Source organism: Rhinolophus hipposideros, assembly GCF_964194185.1.
Source record: "Rhinolophus hipposideros genome assembly, chromosome: 24".
NCBI lineage: Eukaryota > Metazoa > Chordata > Mammalia > Chiroptera > Rhinolophidae > Rhinolophus > Rhinolophus hipposideros.
In genome coordinates this window covers 12873398-12888078 of record NC_138070.1, presented here as the reverse complement: position 1 = coordinate 12888078, position 14681 = coordinate 12873398, and the positions used below count along the sequence as shown (strand labels likewise).

Here is a 14681-nt window from a genome sequence, read left to right as displayed (position 1 = left end):
ATATGTAGCTTGTTGAGATATGATTTGGAAAAACTAACTATAAAAAGACATTTTAAGACAAAGGCCTCTGAAAATAGTCTGAGTATTAGCTAATACTAAGAAGTCATTGGTATTTTTGTTGCATGTGATCGTGGCATTGTAGTTATGTTTTTGTTTTTTTTTATTAGTTTCAGGTGTACAAGACAAGGTAATACTTAGACGTTCTGTAGTTAATGTTTTTAAAAAATTCCTACTGAAAGCTTTTTCTCTCAGATCAGGAGCAAGGGAAGGATGCCTACTCTGGCCACTTTTCAACATAGTGTTGGAAGTCCTACCCAGAGCATTTAGGCAGGAAAAATAAATAAAAGCCACCCGACCTGGAAAGGAAGAAGTAAAATTATCTCTGTTCATCAATGACATGATCTTACATGCCAAAAACCCTAAGGATTCCACATGCACATAAAGAAAAAACAGTTAGAACTAATAAAAGAATTCAACAAAGTTAAAGGATACATAATCACAAAAATCAACTTTCTATACATTAACAATGAACAATCAGAAAAGGAAATCAAAACAATTCTATTTACAGTAGCATCAAAAATAATTACGTGCGTAGGAAAACTTAACCATCGTAATCAGGTGAAAGACTTGTACAGTGAAAACTACAAATCATGTCTAAAAGAAAGAAGACACAAACAAATGGAAAGACACCCTGCCTTCAAGGATAGGAAGACAATATCGTTAAAATGTCCACACTACCCAGAGTAATCTGCAGATTCAGCGGACTATCTATCAAAATGCCAATGGCATTTTTAGCAGAAATAGAAAAACTAAAATTCATACGGAATCTCAAGGGACCCCCAAAGGGTAGCAACAATTTTGAAAAAGTTGGAAGTCACACTTTCTGATTTCGAAACATTACAAAAGCTTTGTAAACAAAAAAGGAGGCACTGACACAGAGACAGCACAATGGAATAGAACAGAGAGCCCAGAAATAAGCTATTACTTATATCGGCAAATGACCAACAATGATGCCAAGGCCACTCATTCTGGAAAGGACAATTTCTTCAACAAATGGTGTTGGGAAAACTGCATATCCATGTGCAAAAGAATAAAGTTGAACCCTTATACCATCTAATAAAGTTAGCTCAAAATGGATTAAAAACCTGAAACTATAAAACTAGAAGAAAACATAGGGGAAAAGCTTCAGGGCCTTGGAGTTGGCAATGGATGTGAGGCCAAAAGCACAGGCAACAAAAGCAAAAAGAGACAAATTGGCCTACGTCAAACTTGAAAACTTTTGTGCATCAAAGGACACAGCCAAGTGAAAGGCAACCTATGGAACAGGAGAAAATACTTGCAAATCATCTAACGAGGTTAATATCCAGAATATATTGAGAACTCCCTCGCTAGGTAGATAAAGGAAGGTGGAGAACAGATGCTGCTAGAGCAGTTAGGAGACTGTCGTGAAAATCCAGATGCTGAGGCCGGAGGCTTTGGGTGTGGAAAAAGGTTTAGATGCTTTGGTATACTGCCTCAGTTTCCTCGTCTCTAAAAGCACTTGATTGTAGACTAACCTGTACAAAGCTCTCATCTCTCCTGGCCCAGCACTCAAGGGGTGTTAGTTGTTGCTATTATTATTATTATTATTATTATTATTGTATTATTTTATTATTTTATTGAAGAGAGCAGCCCTGGACTGAGAGCAGGTACACAGATTCAAATCCTATCTCTGCCACTTTCTAGCTGTGTGACTTTATGCAAGTCACGTCAGCTCTCTGAGCCTGTCTTATCAGTAAAAAGGGGAAGATGATGAAACAATAATAACTATGCCAAAAGGTTGCTGTTAGGCTGAAAAATAATGTATGTACAGCCCTTAGCACAGTACCGAGCACCTGGAAGCACTCACCAAGTGGTAGCTGGTGGCTGCTTTTAAGCATTCCCTGGAAGCAGGAGCCATGTCCTCTAGGGGTTGGGCAGGTGTGACCTTGCTGGAGTGTGGGTATGCTGTCACCTGAAGGAGCCAAGAAGTTATCCTTAGCTGTTCTTTCCACTGGAGAGTGTGTTTTTCCCAGACTGGGAGAATACTGTGTTCTACACACCTGTGCATGGATACGCAGCAGCAGAAGGTCATGGTACAGAGAGTGTAGGGGCTTGGCAGGCTATCCAGTGACTGACAGGTCCATTCCTCTGCCACCTCTGTGTCCCCTGCCGAGGTCTGGACTATCACAGTTAGTAGGTCTCTTTCCAGGAAAGGAAAGTTCTAGTAGCAGCCTGACCCCCTCCTCCACCAGGTACTTTGCCTAAGCCTTAGCACAAATTGGATGTGGGAATTTGTGCAGCCTGCCCTTGTGGAAGGCCTCCAGCTGGCTGGAGGAGGGGGAGAGAAGGGAAATAGGTGAGACTAAACCTCCTGGCCTCCAGGGACCTTCGGCAGTGCCACCCACTTCTATAATTCTCTGTCATGAGGTGATATTCTGGTATCATAAGCACCAGATCCAACTCACATCTTGGTCCTGCTGTGTGACATTGTGGCAGTTCCCTAACCTCTCTGAGCCTCAATCGTCTTCTCTGGAAAATGGAGTTTGTAATTGGACTTATCTCAGAGGTTTGTGCCAAGTTCTTAGCATGGGACCTGGAATAGTGTTAGTGCTCAGTAAATGAGCACTATTTGCCTTAGTGGATTTTGTAGCACCAGCTACTCCTTTCTCAGAACCCCCTCCCCCTACCACCAACAGGAGTAGTGCCTAGTCCTTCCTCTGTTTCGTTCTGACACCAAAGAACCCACATAAAAGGGACTTAGAGTTTTTTTGTCCAAGCCTTCCCTTTCCTTAGGTAGTCTTCACTCATTTTGGAGGCTGAGGAGGCAGACAATTCATCAGGCTGATGCGGGGTCCTAAGGTAACCCTGCTCTCCTTCCAGTAGCTCTCACAGCCCTGAGATCTGTCACGTCCTGAAGAGCACTGTCCAACAGAATCTTCTGTGATGGTGAAAACATTCTATATCTGTGCTGTCCAATACAACAGCCACTAACCACATGTAACTACTGGACACTTGAAATGAAGCTAGTGAAACCAAGAAACTGATTTTTTAAATATTATTTCATCGTAATGAATTTAAATAGCCACATGTGGCTAATGGCTCCCATACTGGACAGATGTAGAAACAGACGAATAGACAGGTGGCATGAGAAAAACCTGGGTCAAATGGGGGCAGAATCAGGCCCAAGCAAATAAATCACTTCGCATTTCTGGGCCTCAGTTTCCCCACCTGCTTACTAACTGCTGCTTTGGTGTTATCTCATTAGCTGAAGGATCTTTCCTGAGACTCCTGGAGTTGGGATGAGACAGGGAAGCCCTTTCACACGGATTTCTTCTTTCTTGGCCCGGGTGCATGCTCAAGGAAAAAGTACGCTAGCAGAAAAAAACAGGGTTAGGATTAGGCCAATTGATTCTGCGCTGACTCACACACCACATAACCTTGCCCGGGCTGGAAGGAAATACTTCAGTGGGAAGAGGCAGGTGTGAGTTAAGTGTGGGCATGGTCATTTCCAGCTCTACCCCAGGTTGAGCCTGGATGTCCTCATCTGGGGAGCTGGCCAAGGTGCATCCAGGATAAAAGATGATTCAGTAGAACATGGTCATGTGATGAAAATAGCACTTTACCTCTGTGATCTTCCTCCCCTAAATCCATAACCAACCTCCAGTCTAATCATGAGTCGAACATCATACACTTTCCAACACAGGGCATCCTATGATATACCAGACCAGTACTCCTCAAACTGTCAAGGTCATCAACGACAAGGGAGCCTGAGAAACCACCACAGCCGCGAGTGGCCCGAAGAGACCTGATGACTTAAGATATTAATAATATGCTATCTTGGATTGGATCCTGAAACAGAAAAAGGACATTTGGCAAAAACTAAGGAAATCTGAATAACCTATGGGCTTGAGTTTATTAATACTATTTTTGATGATTATAATAATGCAGTAATATTGATTCATCAATCATAACAAATGTATCATACTAATATAAGATATTAATAACAAGTGAAACTGTTGGAGAGGATGGGGTGGGGCAGGCTGGAGGGTATGTGGGAACTTTGCTCAAGAAAAATAAGTAGGGCCGGCCCGATGGCTCAGGATGTTGGAGCTCCATGCTCCTAACTCCGAAGACTGCCAGATTGATTCCCACATGGGCCAGTGGGCTCTCAACCACAAGGTTGCCGGTTCGACTCCCGCAAGGGATGGTGGGCTGCCTCCCCTGCAACTAGCAACGGCAACTGGACCTGGAGCTGAGCTGCGCCCTCCACCACTAAGACTGAAAGGACAACAACTTGACTTGGAAAAAAGTCCTGGACGTACACACTGTTCTCCAATAAAAGTCCTATTCCTCTTCCCCAATTAAAAAAAAAATCTTTAAAAAAAAAAGTGTTGATGAACAATATATACTACTTCCATGACCTCTTACTTGCTGGTCTAACTAGTCCATCAGGATTATTCACGTAACAGACTCAAGGACAACTTGAAGTCAGCAGGGAGAAAAGCAAATACTACAGCCTTATCTTGGGTCCTCCTGGTGACTATAAGGAGGGAGACCTTAGGAGTCCTCAGCCTTTTCTCATCACCAGCTGGACACCAGGATGAAGCTCCTTGTGCTGGCTGCTCTGCTCACAGGTAGGCAAGTCTTTCCCGCTCCACCCACTTCATGGGTCTTAGTCCTCTGGAAAGGGGGGCACCGATCACAGGGCTGGCCAGACCTGAGTTTTTTATCGAGGGTCCCCTGTGGGCCTGAAGAACCCCCATCTTGGGGTTCCCTCAAATCCCCTTACAGCACCTTTCAACCTTCAGCTCTGAACTGAGATGTCTCCTCTCTGAAATGCCGACCATGCCTACCCAGGCTCCGAAAGACCCTCTCCTTTCTTTCTACTATATTGCGTTGGTACAAGGTCTTCCCAGCACCTATCTTTGCCTGCAATTTGTTTCCTGTTGATTCATTTCCTTTTTTACCCCCTCACCCACACCAAAGCTTGGGCTCCATGAAAACAGGGATAGTGCTGTTGGCACCGTTAATTGAATGAATGAATGAATGAATGAATGAATGAATGAATGAATGAATGAAAGAAATCAGATACACTGGAATTCAAATCTCACCTCATTCATCCATCCTGCATTCATTCATTCAACATTGATGGTATCAGAGCCACGAAGATATCAGATTCTGGGTTGAGATGGGGGAATCGGGGATGAATGAGCCATGTTCCCCATCCGAGGAACACACACACACACACACACACACACACGAGCAGTAGCTTTGTGCAGGTCTGGCCTCTACAAAGAGCAGAGCTCTTTGGATCAGAAAGAGAGAAAACAGAGGGAAGCAAGAGTGGGGTCTGGAGATGGGCCAAGGTAGTCAGGCCACTCTCGTCTGAGCAGGCTCCAGGCCCCCGCTCCTGGATACAGCCTCTGTTGGCAGCCACTGTGGAGGCTGCTCATCGGGGAGAATGACCAGCTGCCTCTCTTCCTTGGCCCTGGTGTTTAAGCACATGGAACAGCTCCAGTGGGCACAGCATATCAAGGAAAGAAAGGGCAAGGCATGGGGCAAAGAGACGATACTGGTGGCTGACTGAAACAGGACCCAAAAGTCATTTCATGCCATCATGTCTTCAGGGCACCAAATCTCACAGGGTAGGGCTCTGCAAATGGGGTGAAGAGGTCCGATTTCCCTGAGTCTACTGTGCCGAGCCTCGTGCTTGGTTTGGCAAACACTCAACCACTAAAATGTACCACTCAGTGGTAGACTTTACAGACTTATTTACTAGATACTTATTGAGCATCTACTATGTGCCAAGCACTTTCGTTAATTCACATATTGATTATTTCATTCATTTAACCCGTCAGATATTTATTGAGTGCCTACTGTGTGTCAGGCCCCTGGGGAATGTCAGCCCTGGGGAATAAAAGCCTGTCTTTGACTTTATGGTCCTTTGAAAGAGAGTCACTCAATAAACAAGTGAATACAGATTGTGAGAGGTACTATGAAACAAAGTACATGACAAAACGTGACAATGAAGAAAAGTGATCGCAGAGGAGCCACTTAGCTTGGGTGGTCAGGAAAAGATTTTTTTTGTTTGTTTTTATTTGTAGGAAGGGCCTTTTTGAGGAGTTTCATTTAAACTAAGATCTTCTAGCCTTTTAAAAAGTAAGATGGCAAGTGTGCCAGGCAGAGGGAACAGCAGGTGCGTGGGCCTTGAGGCAGAAAAGAGGTTGAAGATGGGAGGCCACAGAGGCCTCCTCACTATTCCTTACACTCCTGCACCACCTCAACCTCACCATCCCCCACTCAACCCCCCCTTTTAGATTCTCCTTAACCTGCTCCAATTTTTCCACCCTCTAACACAATATCTGATTTTCTTATTTATTACATTTATTGCTTATTGGTTTTCTTCCCCACTAGGATCTAAGCTCAATAAGGTTATAGAATTTTTATTTGTTCAATGATGTATCTCCATCTCCTAGGTCAGTGATTGGCCCATAGTAGGTGCTCAAAAAATATTTGCTAGGTAAATAGTGGGGATAATTTAACACCATCCCCGTTGAAAGACATGTTCACACAAAAAACTAGTACACTGTCGCGTCCAGTGCAACACGGGCCGTGAGAGAAGGAGAAGGGGCGGCAAAGGGTTAAGAAAGAAACAGAAACCAGGAAAGTTTTGAAACAGGGGCCAAGGGTCTCACAGCCTCAAAGGACTGAGAGCCCCGAATCAGGCCACCTTGTGGCTCTTATTGAAGCACATACAAGGAAGTAGCATTGTGTTTTCTAGGGTCTGTGAGTCTCATACACGATACCAGAAAACTGGTTCAAACCAATCACCCTTGCCTGTCGAAAGTCCCATGATGTATAAATAATTATTGTTTGTACCATTCCAGGGGACAAAACCTTTATGTTGAAAACTTACTGAGATGGAGAACTGATGTTACCACATCTAGAACCACTTCCCAAACAGGTTGTGGGAAGGAATACAGTCACAGAGGCAGACGCTCTCCTTAGACGGGGGAAGGTGGGGGACTGTGCCCACCTCTATCAACCCCGTGAATTCTCCTGGTGGTCCCCACACGACTGTGCCTGTCTTAGGTCGTTCCTTTCTTGAGGAATCTTACCTGTCCTTGGCTAGCCAGCCATCCTTTGGGGCCAAACAAGGAGATGGCATAAAGGTGAAGCGATGACCCTGAAAGGAATAGTCTCACAGACTCTTCTTTCTTTTTAGGGGTAGGCACGAGGGGACAGATGGGCATGCTGCTGTGTGACAACAGTACACAAATGTTAATAGCAGCACTATTCACAATAGTCAAAAAGTAGAAACAACCCAAATGTCCATCAAGTGATGAATGAACAAAACGCAGTCTATCTATAGAATGGAAGATTATTGAGCTATGAAAAGGGAAGAAGTACTAATACATGTTATAACATAAAGGAACCTCAAAAACATGATGCTAAGTGAAAGAAGCCAGTCACACAAGGCCACATATGGTATGATTCCATTTATATGAGGTGTTCAGAAAAGGCAAATCCACAGAGACAGAAAGCAGATAAGTGGTTGCCAGAGGGAAGGGTACAAAGGCGAGCTTTTGCTAGTGGGTACAGGGTGTTCTTTGGAGGGTGATGGAAATGTTCTGGAATTGGTGGTGATGTTTGCACAACTCTGTGATCATACGAAAAACCACTGAAGTGTACACTTTAAGTGGCTAAAATAGTGAATTTTATGTGAATTTGATCTCAGTGAAAAAAATTGTTAAGTTTTCATAAAAAAAAAAAAAAATCTGTAGTCACTTGACCAAGTTTCTGTCTCCAGCTCTCTTACGAGGAGAGAGCTGGCAGAGGTCAGGATGGGGGGTGGGGGAGGGGTGGGAGGACTGGGGGTGGGATGGGTCAGCGTGGGGTCTGAGAAGGCGGTGGGGTCCTGGGGCGTTGGCAGAGCCAACCAGGACAGATTTGAACTCCCGCTGTATCTTCTTACAGTGGGCGCTGTGGAGGGCTACATCAGTCTGCGGGCAGTGTGGCAGTTCCGCAACATGATCAAATGCACCATGCCGGAGAGCGACCCCTTGAAAGATTACAACAACTACGGCTGCTATTGTGGCCTGGGTGGATCCGGCACCCCTGTGGATGAACTAGACGCGTGAGTGATTGAAGTGCAGGGAGAGTGGAGTGCTGGTGCTATGGGAGGAGGGCACAAGCCAAGGAGCTCAGAAGGAGGCACAGAAAGGATTTTCCGATTTGCTAAGAATAACATATTTTCACCTCTTATAAACAACCATGGTCTAAGAGGACCCGTCACAGATGTGAGCAACTGGAGGTTGCTGCCCTCTAGTGGCAGGACATTGCAACACAGAACATCACAGCTGCTACTCAATTGTCATCTTCAGACTATATGATCGTACTGTATTCCTGCAACCATTTTTAAAGTCTCCTTCCATAAACATGATAAAAGGACTTACATTTTTTTTCACGCCAAAAAGCCAATATCTTCCGGAGCATGTCAGCTAAAACACCTCCACCTGTTTCTGAGAGAGTGGGTACAGGCTACCCTGCTTCCCTGTGCTTCTCCTGCCTCAGCTCTGTCCCTCCCCCTCTCCAGGTGCTGTCAGACACATGACCGGTGCTACGACCAAGCCAAGAAGCTGGACAGCTGCAAATTCCTCCTGGACAACCCCTATACCAAACACTACTCATACACATGCTCTGGCTCAGAGATCACCTGCAGCAGTATGTTGACCCTTTTGTTGACTTGTAGGCCCTCAGTTGGCATGGGGGGATATAATGGTAATGATAGACACAATTTATTGATCATTTTCTTGGTGCCAGGAAGTGTAACATGATTATCCCCATTTTACAGACGAGGAAACTGAGGTTCAAAAGGCTGAGCCATTTGCCCAAGGGCACACAGCTCGTAAATGGTGGCGTTTGAGTTTTGAACACAGGTCTGTCTGTGTGACTCCAAAGCCTCTCTTCTTAACTGCCATGCTATACTGCTTTGTTATTGCATAAAAAGAGCTCAGAACTAGCATTTATTAAGGTCTTAATATATGCCAGGTACGAGGTGAGGTGTGTATATGAGATAGGTTTTATTAACCCCATTTTACAGGTTAGGAAGCTGAGGCTCAAAAATAGTCACTTGCCCCAAATCACAAAGCTTATGAGTGATAAGGTGGGCATTTGAACTCAGTTGTTTTGATTTCAAAGTCTCTGGTCTTAACCACTAAGTTCTGCAGCTCTCATGGTGAAATGTGTCCCTCCATGAAGGCAGTTCTGAAGAACAGACAATTCAGAGAGATGAAGGTATTGTCACTACTGCACAAACAACACTGGAATAACCATAATTCAAATCCAAACACGCCAAGAAAAAAGTTACCTGGAATCTCACCATCCTAAGACATAAATGGTTTCATGTCTCCATGTTCCCTTTTGCCCTTGTCTTTGGATTAAGGTTTATGTCATTTGAATTGTGGCTACACCTGCATCCCTAACCCTAATCTCAAGTCCTTTGTTCCTTCCTCATAAAACACTTTCCATGGAATATCTGCTTGGCTCTCAACCTCATTCCAGGTCTTTCTTCAAATGAGCTTTCTCAGTGAGGTCTTCCCTCACTGCATTTTTTAGTCACATGCATACTCCCTCTATCTCTCCAGCATTCTCTGTCTTCTCTCTCTGCTTTATTTTCTCCACAGAATTTATCAACATCTGATATATTTAGTTCTTTATTTTCTATCTCTCTAACAGGAAGTGGGATTCATAGGAACAGGGATTGCTGTCTGTTTTCTTAACTGCGATATCTCCAGAATCTAGAGCAGTGCCTGGCATATAGTAGGGGTTCAGTAAATATTTGATGAATGCAGAGGTTAGATACAACCTTGATTTCTGCTTTTTCTCACTTATCACTACATTATACCATTTTCCTGTATTGCCCCATAGTCTTCATTGTTATTCCTTTAATTGTTGCATAATGTGGCTTAATTTGCTTACACAGTCCCCTGCTAACAGGTTCTGCTCCACACTGGAAAGTCAAATATATGGGAACTCATGTTTTCACACTACAATTTGACTGGCAAAGTTTCCTTGCTATGGATTCCAGACTCCCTTGCAAATCTGATGAAAGCTATGGAGCCTCTCCCCAGGGGAAACATACTTACTCTCACACACATATATTTTTACAAATAATTTATTTTTAATGTAGCTGCCCTCCCCCGCCGACCAGGTCAAAAAGCCTGCATCACAGGGTGTTTGTTCACATTAATTAACAATAACTCACTAAGTAATTATCTCATTGTTCACTTTATAATCTAATTGCTAATTTATGCTTCAATGGATGTTCGCTGGGCAAAGAAAACATTTGTGATTTTTAAAAGAAAGGAGTAGAGACAAACACAATTTTAATAAGATTATTGAAGGTAAGCAGAGATACACAATTAAATTATGGATAATAAAATTCAAATGCATTTTAAATGTTATCTGTACTATTTCTTTTAGTTACAGAAGTAAACAAGGCAAAAAAAATAATGTAATTTCAAACTCTACAGAAACATATGTCATGAAAAGTGGAAGGCACTTGTAATCCTACTACCCAAAGATAACCAGTTTTATATATATATATATATATATCTTCAAATTTTTAAGGATTTCCTAGTTATTTTTTCCTCTAATAAAATATCTTGGAAATATTTCCACATACAGACATACTTAATTCTTTTAAATGTCTGTATAATATTCTATTGTAATGCTATTCTATAATTTTAAAAATATGTGCTTTAAAGTAGAGCAATTGGCTTACTAAACTTCACTAAGTTGAAATGTACAATACTTTGCTGCCTTAAGTGTATGTTTTAGTGTTTTCCATATGGCTTATAATTGTTTGCGTACGATATCAGAGATCTGTAGTTATATGGGTTTTAAAAGCAGTGAGCTCATTTAGGGGTATGAAATAGACAAGACTTTCCAAAAGGCAACTATCACACCTAGGATCTCCAAATAAATCACAGGTTGCCCAGTTAAATTTGACTTTAAGATAGACAATGAACAATGTTGTAGCCTTTGTCTCAAGCATTGCATTCATTGTTTATCTGAAATTCTGGTATTTTTATTTGCTTAATCTGTCAGCCCTAAATGTGCACCGATGGAATGGCCACTGAATTACTCCGGTTAATTCTTCCTGCCCCTGGATTGTACAAAGCAGGATCCACCTTGGCTCAGTCCACTCCTCTTGCTCTTTTCCAGGCAAAAACAAAGACTGCCAGGCCTTCATCTGCAACTGCGACCGCAATGCCGCCATCTGCTTTTCAAAGGCCCCATACAACAAGGAGCACAAGAACCTGGACACCAAGAAGTACTGTCAGGACTGAGTATTCCCTCTGGAAATCATCATCCCTATGGCTTTCACCTTACACTGTACCCTCCAATAAAGCACCTTGTTGAAAGGGCTCACATTTGGAGATTGTTTTATTCTCTATCTACTGAACATGACTAAGCCCCTTCCTAGTCCTTTATGAGTATCATTCCTTCCAGCCTTAGATGTTGAATTAGACAGATATTTCCAGGAAGTGAGCACCATGAGACCAGAATAATGATTAACAACTGCTGATTGTTTACTCTGTGCCAGCACTGTGTGTCTTGTCTCGAAATTCTCTGGACTGCCCTGTAAGGTTTTGACACTATTAACAAATCCTACTTTTCTAAGTTAAGCCTCTATAAGAGAAGTCACTTGCCCAATGCAATGCATCTAGTAAATAGCAAAGAAGGGATCTGCACTCAGCAAACCCAACAGACACACACTCTTAGCCACTACCCTGCCCTGCCTGAAGCGGTGGGCTCTGGTTTCAATGGGAGCCAGATCTCTCCCTCTCTCATTTCTCTGCCTCTATTTCCAACTATGTAAAAACTAATTTTTTTCAACTCTTTTCAAAGACTTCACCACACTCTACAAGCTGATTTTTACGTTGCAGTCATTAAATATAACAAACCATAACAGCTTCCATTTCTTGAGCACTTGCTGCATATCACTGTGCTAAGGGCTTTTCACATCTCATATCATTAAATATTCAGACGAGCTCTGTGAGAGCGATATTATTGCCCTCATTTTATGGATGAGGAACTAAAAGCTCAGAGAAGTTAAGTCACCTGCCCAAGATCACACAAATGGCAGAGTCAGGATTTGACCAGATCTGTCTGATGGCAACGCCTGAGCTCTTAACCACTAAGTTACTGGACCAAGTTTCTCTATCAGGATTTATGACTATACTGGCACCAAAATTCACCAGAGAGAGTGGGGAGGGGAAGAGAAGGGAACTGAATTAGAAAAAGCAAAGATGAGAAAGGACAATGTGGACTATGAGAAGCCACCACTGAGTAGTTTTAAACCACTGGAGGCTGACAGAATAGCAGCCACTTCTGGGTGTATGTGGTAGGGAGCAAAGGAGTGTGTGGATTCACCTTTCGAAGAAGGGGATGTGTGTGGATTTGTCTTTTCGCCCAATTATTCCCTCTTTTCGTTCACCCATTCGATGAATAGTTATTGAACACTCACTCTAGAAAATGCTGAGAATACAATGAAATTGGGGCTGGCCTCAAGACAATCATTTTTTGTTAGTAGCTGCCTGTAGTTTAATCTTTTCTAAGACTTTTAATTTTCTTCCCTTCAAACTGGTGTATGTTGTTTTATAGGCTAGGCTCTATGCTCTCGACAGTGCCAAGCACTGTGAACAATTACCCCCTCATCTTCCCCACAGTGCTATAGTTGGAGGTATATTACATTCTCATTTTACAGATGAAGTAACCTGCTCAGAGGCAAGTGCTTGTCAAAGATCATCCACTCATTGGTGGCATAGCTGAGATTGGAACCCAAATCTGGACAATTTAGAGGAAAAATGCCATCACATTTCAGCAAACTTGCTGAAGGCAGAGTGAGGTAGGTGTCTTAATCATTTTTGTATCCCTACCTTCCTAGTACTGCACTTGACACACAGGGGGCACTCAATAAATAGTTGCTAAACGCTGAATGATGTGTTGGTCATTAGCGCTCAACTGTTTTCAAATTTAACAAATTTAGATTGATGGCCATTCTGTTCACACTGTATTACAGTAGGATTGCAAGGGATAGAAAAATTACGTTAGACTTGGCCTCAGCCTTCCACGAACTGTAAAGATCATAAATGTCTTTCTTCAATGGAAAGAAACTGCAAGCCCCTTTTGGATGGAAGAAAGGTCAGATTTAAAAAAAAAAAAAAAACCAACAAACAGAAAGAACCTGTTGCTTATTCCCACTTCTCCTCCCCTCCCCAGGATAAAACAAACAGCAGAGAACAGTCAGTTCTCAAGCTGGGCTCTAAAAATATCCCCTGACGTAGAAATCTTCCTCCTTTTTCATTATCCCAAGGGTTTGGGGAGAGAGAGAACAAATTCCTTTAACACTCTTTTAATGAGCATCTGCTGTTCTCATTATAGGAAACAACACGGGAAACACTAGAACAGTGGGTAGGATGATTCAAATGAATAAATAATGAAATAAACTGGACGGAGAGTAATTTGAAGTCTGGATTATATCCTAGCAGCCACAGTATCTTCACAGTGCTTAGTACATCCCGCATGCTCATTCAACGATTGTTTAATGAAGATACAGGGAGGCGCAAAGGTTTGCGGCAGTCGAGGGGAAAACCACGTGGCCGTATTTACCTTTTGGATCACGTGATCTTCCGCGCCCAACCCTGTCAATCCGCCAGCCACACTCCAGGGCTGGAGGGAATTCGGAGTAAAAAAATGTGATTGGATATCTGTGGGCACGTGTCTCCCGATTCCTCTTTTCTATTGGTGAACAGGAGTCCAGCTTCTGACCTACCGCCGCGCCACCCAGTCCCAGGCCCCGCCTCTCTCTGGCATAGGTCCCTAGCCAGCGCATGCGTAGTGGTTGGTAGTGGTCACCTGAGGTGGCGTCTCAGGGAAGTGAGTACGTGGTACGCTCTTCTCCTGAGGCGGACTCCCGAGGGAAGGACAGAGTAGGCGGGTCGAGTGTGAAAAGAAGGTGAACACACGTGGGTGTGGTGATGGGTCCAACTTTCCTGCCATGTTCATCCCTCGCCGGGTCTCTAACTCCCTGCGCACACCCTCCTCCTCCCCCAGCTCTCCCTGCCAGTTTCCGGATGGTCTAACTCCTTCGCTTTTATTCCGGGGACCGGAGAGGGACAGAGGGAGCCGGGAAAGTGGGGTGTTGGGAATCAAAGTGGGGAGAGAAGGAAGAATGGCCAGGGAGGGGTGAGGGAATTGGGGGCGGAGTCAAGGGCCTCAGGGATCCCAAGCCCACGCTTGAATCCCCACCTCCACCTTCAAGAGGGAAAAAAAAAAAAAGGTGAGGGGATTTGCAGGTCTGACCTCCATGCTTTTGCGTTCGTTTCCTCCCTTTGGGATGCTCCTCCTTTTCCGCCGGGTGAATGCCTGCCTGTTCATCTTACAGGACCCAGCTTGGGTCACTTCGGGAAGTTTCTTACCTCCCAACGTACACTTGCTCGGTTACCCCACGGGGTTTCTGCCGCATTAAAGAGAGGGAACTCAGAACTGGACCGACCAGGTTTGATTACTGGCCTGATCACCCTAGGCGACATTTGGGCAAGTTACATAAGCTTCAGGATTCTTATCTTGCCAAAGAAATAACTGTGCAG

General features: G+C 43.7%; 1 protein-coding gene across 1 annotated transcript; it reads left to right on the top strand.

The window, feature by feature from the left end:
* Window positions 1-4621: 4621 nt before the first annotated feature.
* PLA2G1B (phospholipase A2 group IB) lies at window positions 4622-11375 on the top strand (the record flags this gene model as incomplete). The annotated part of the gene is made up of 4 exons (XM_081037649.1): window positions 4622-4655; window positions 7999-8158; window positions 8618-8745; window positions 11251-11375. 4 exons carry the CDS (start codon window positions 4622-4624, stop codon window positions 11373-11375), a joined length of 447 nt encoding a protein of 148 aa, XP_080893775.1.
* Window positions 11376-14681: the final 3306 nt, after the last annotated feature.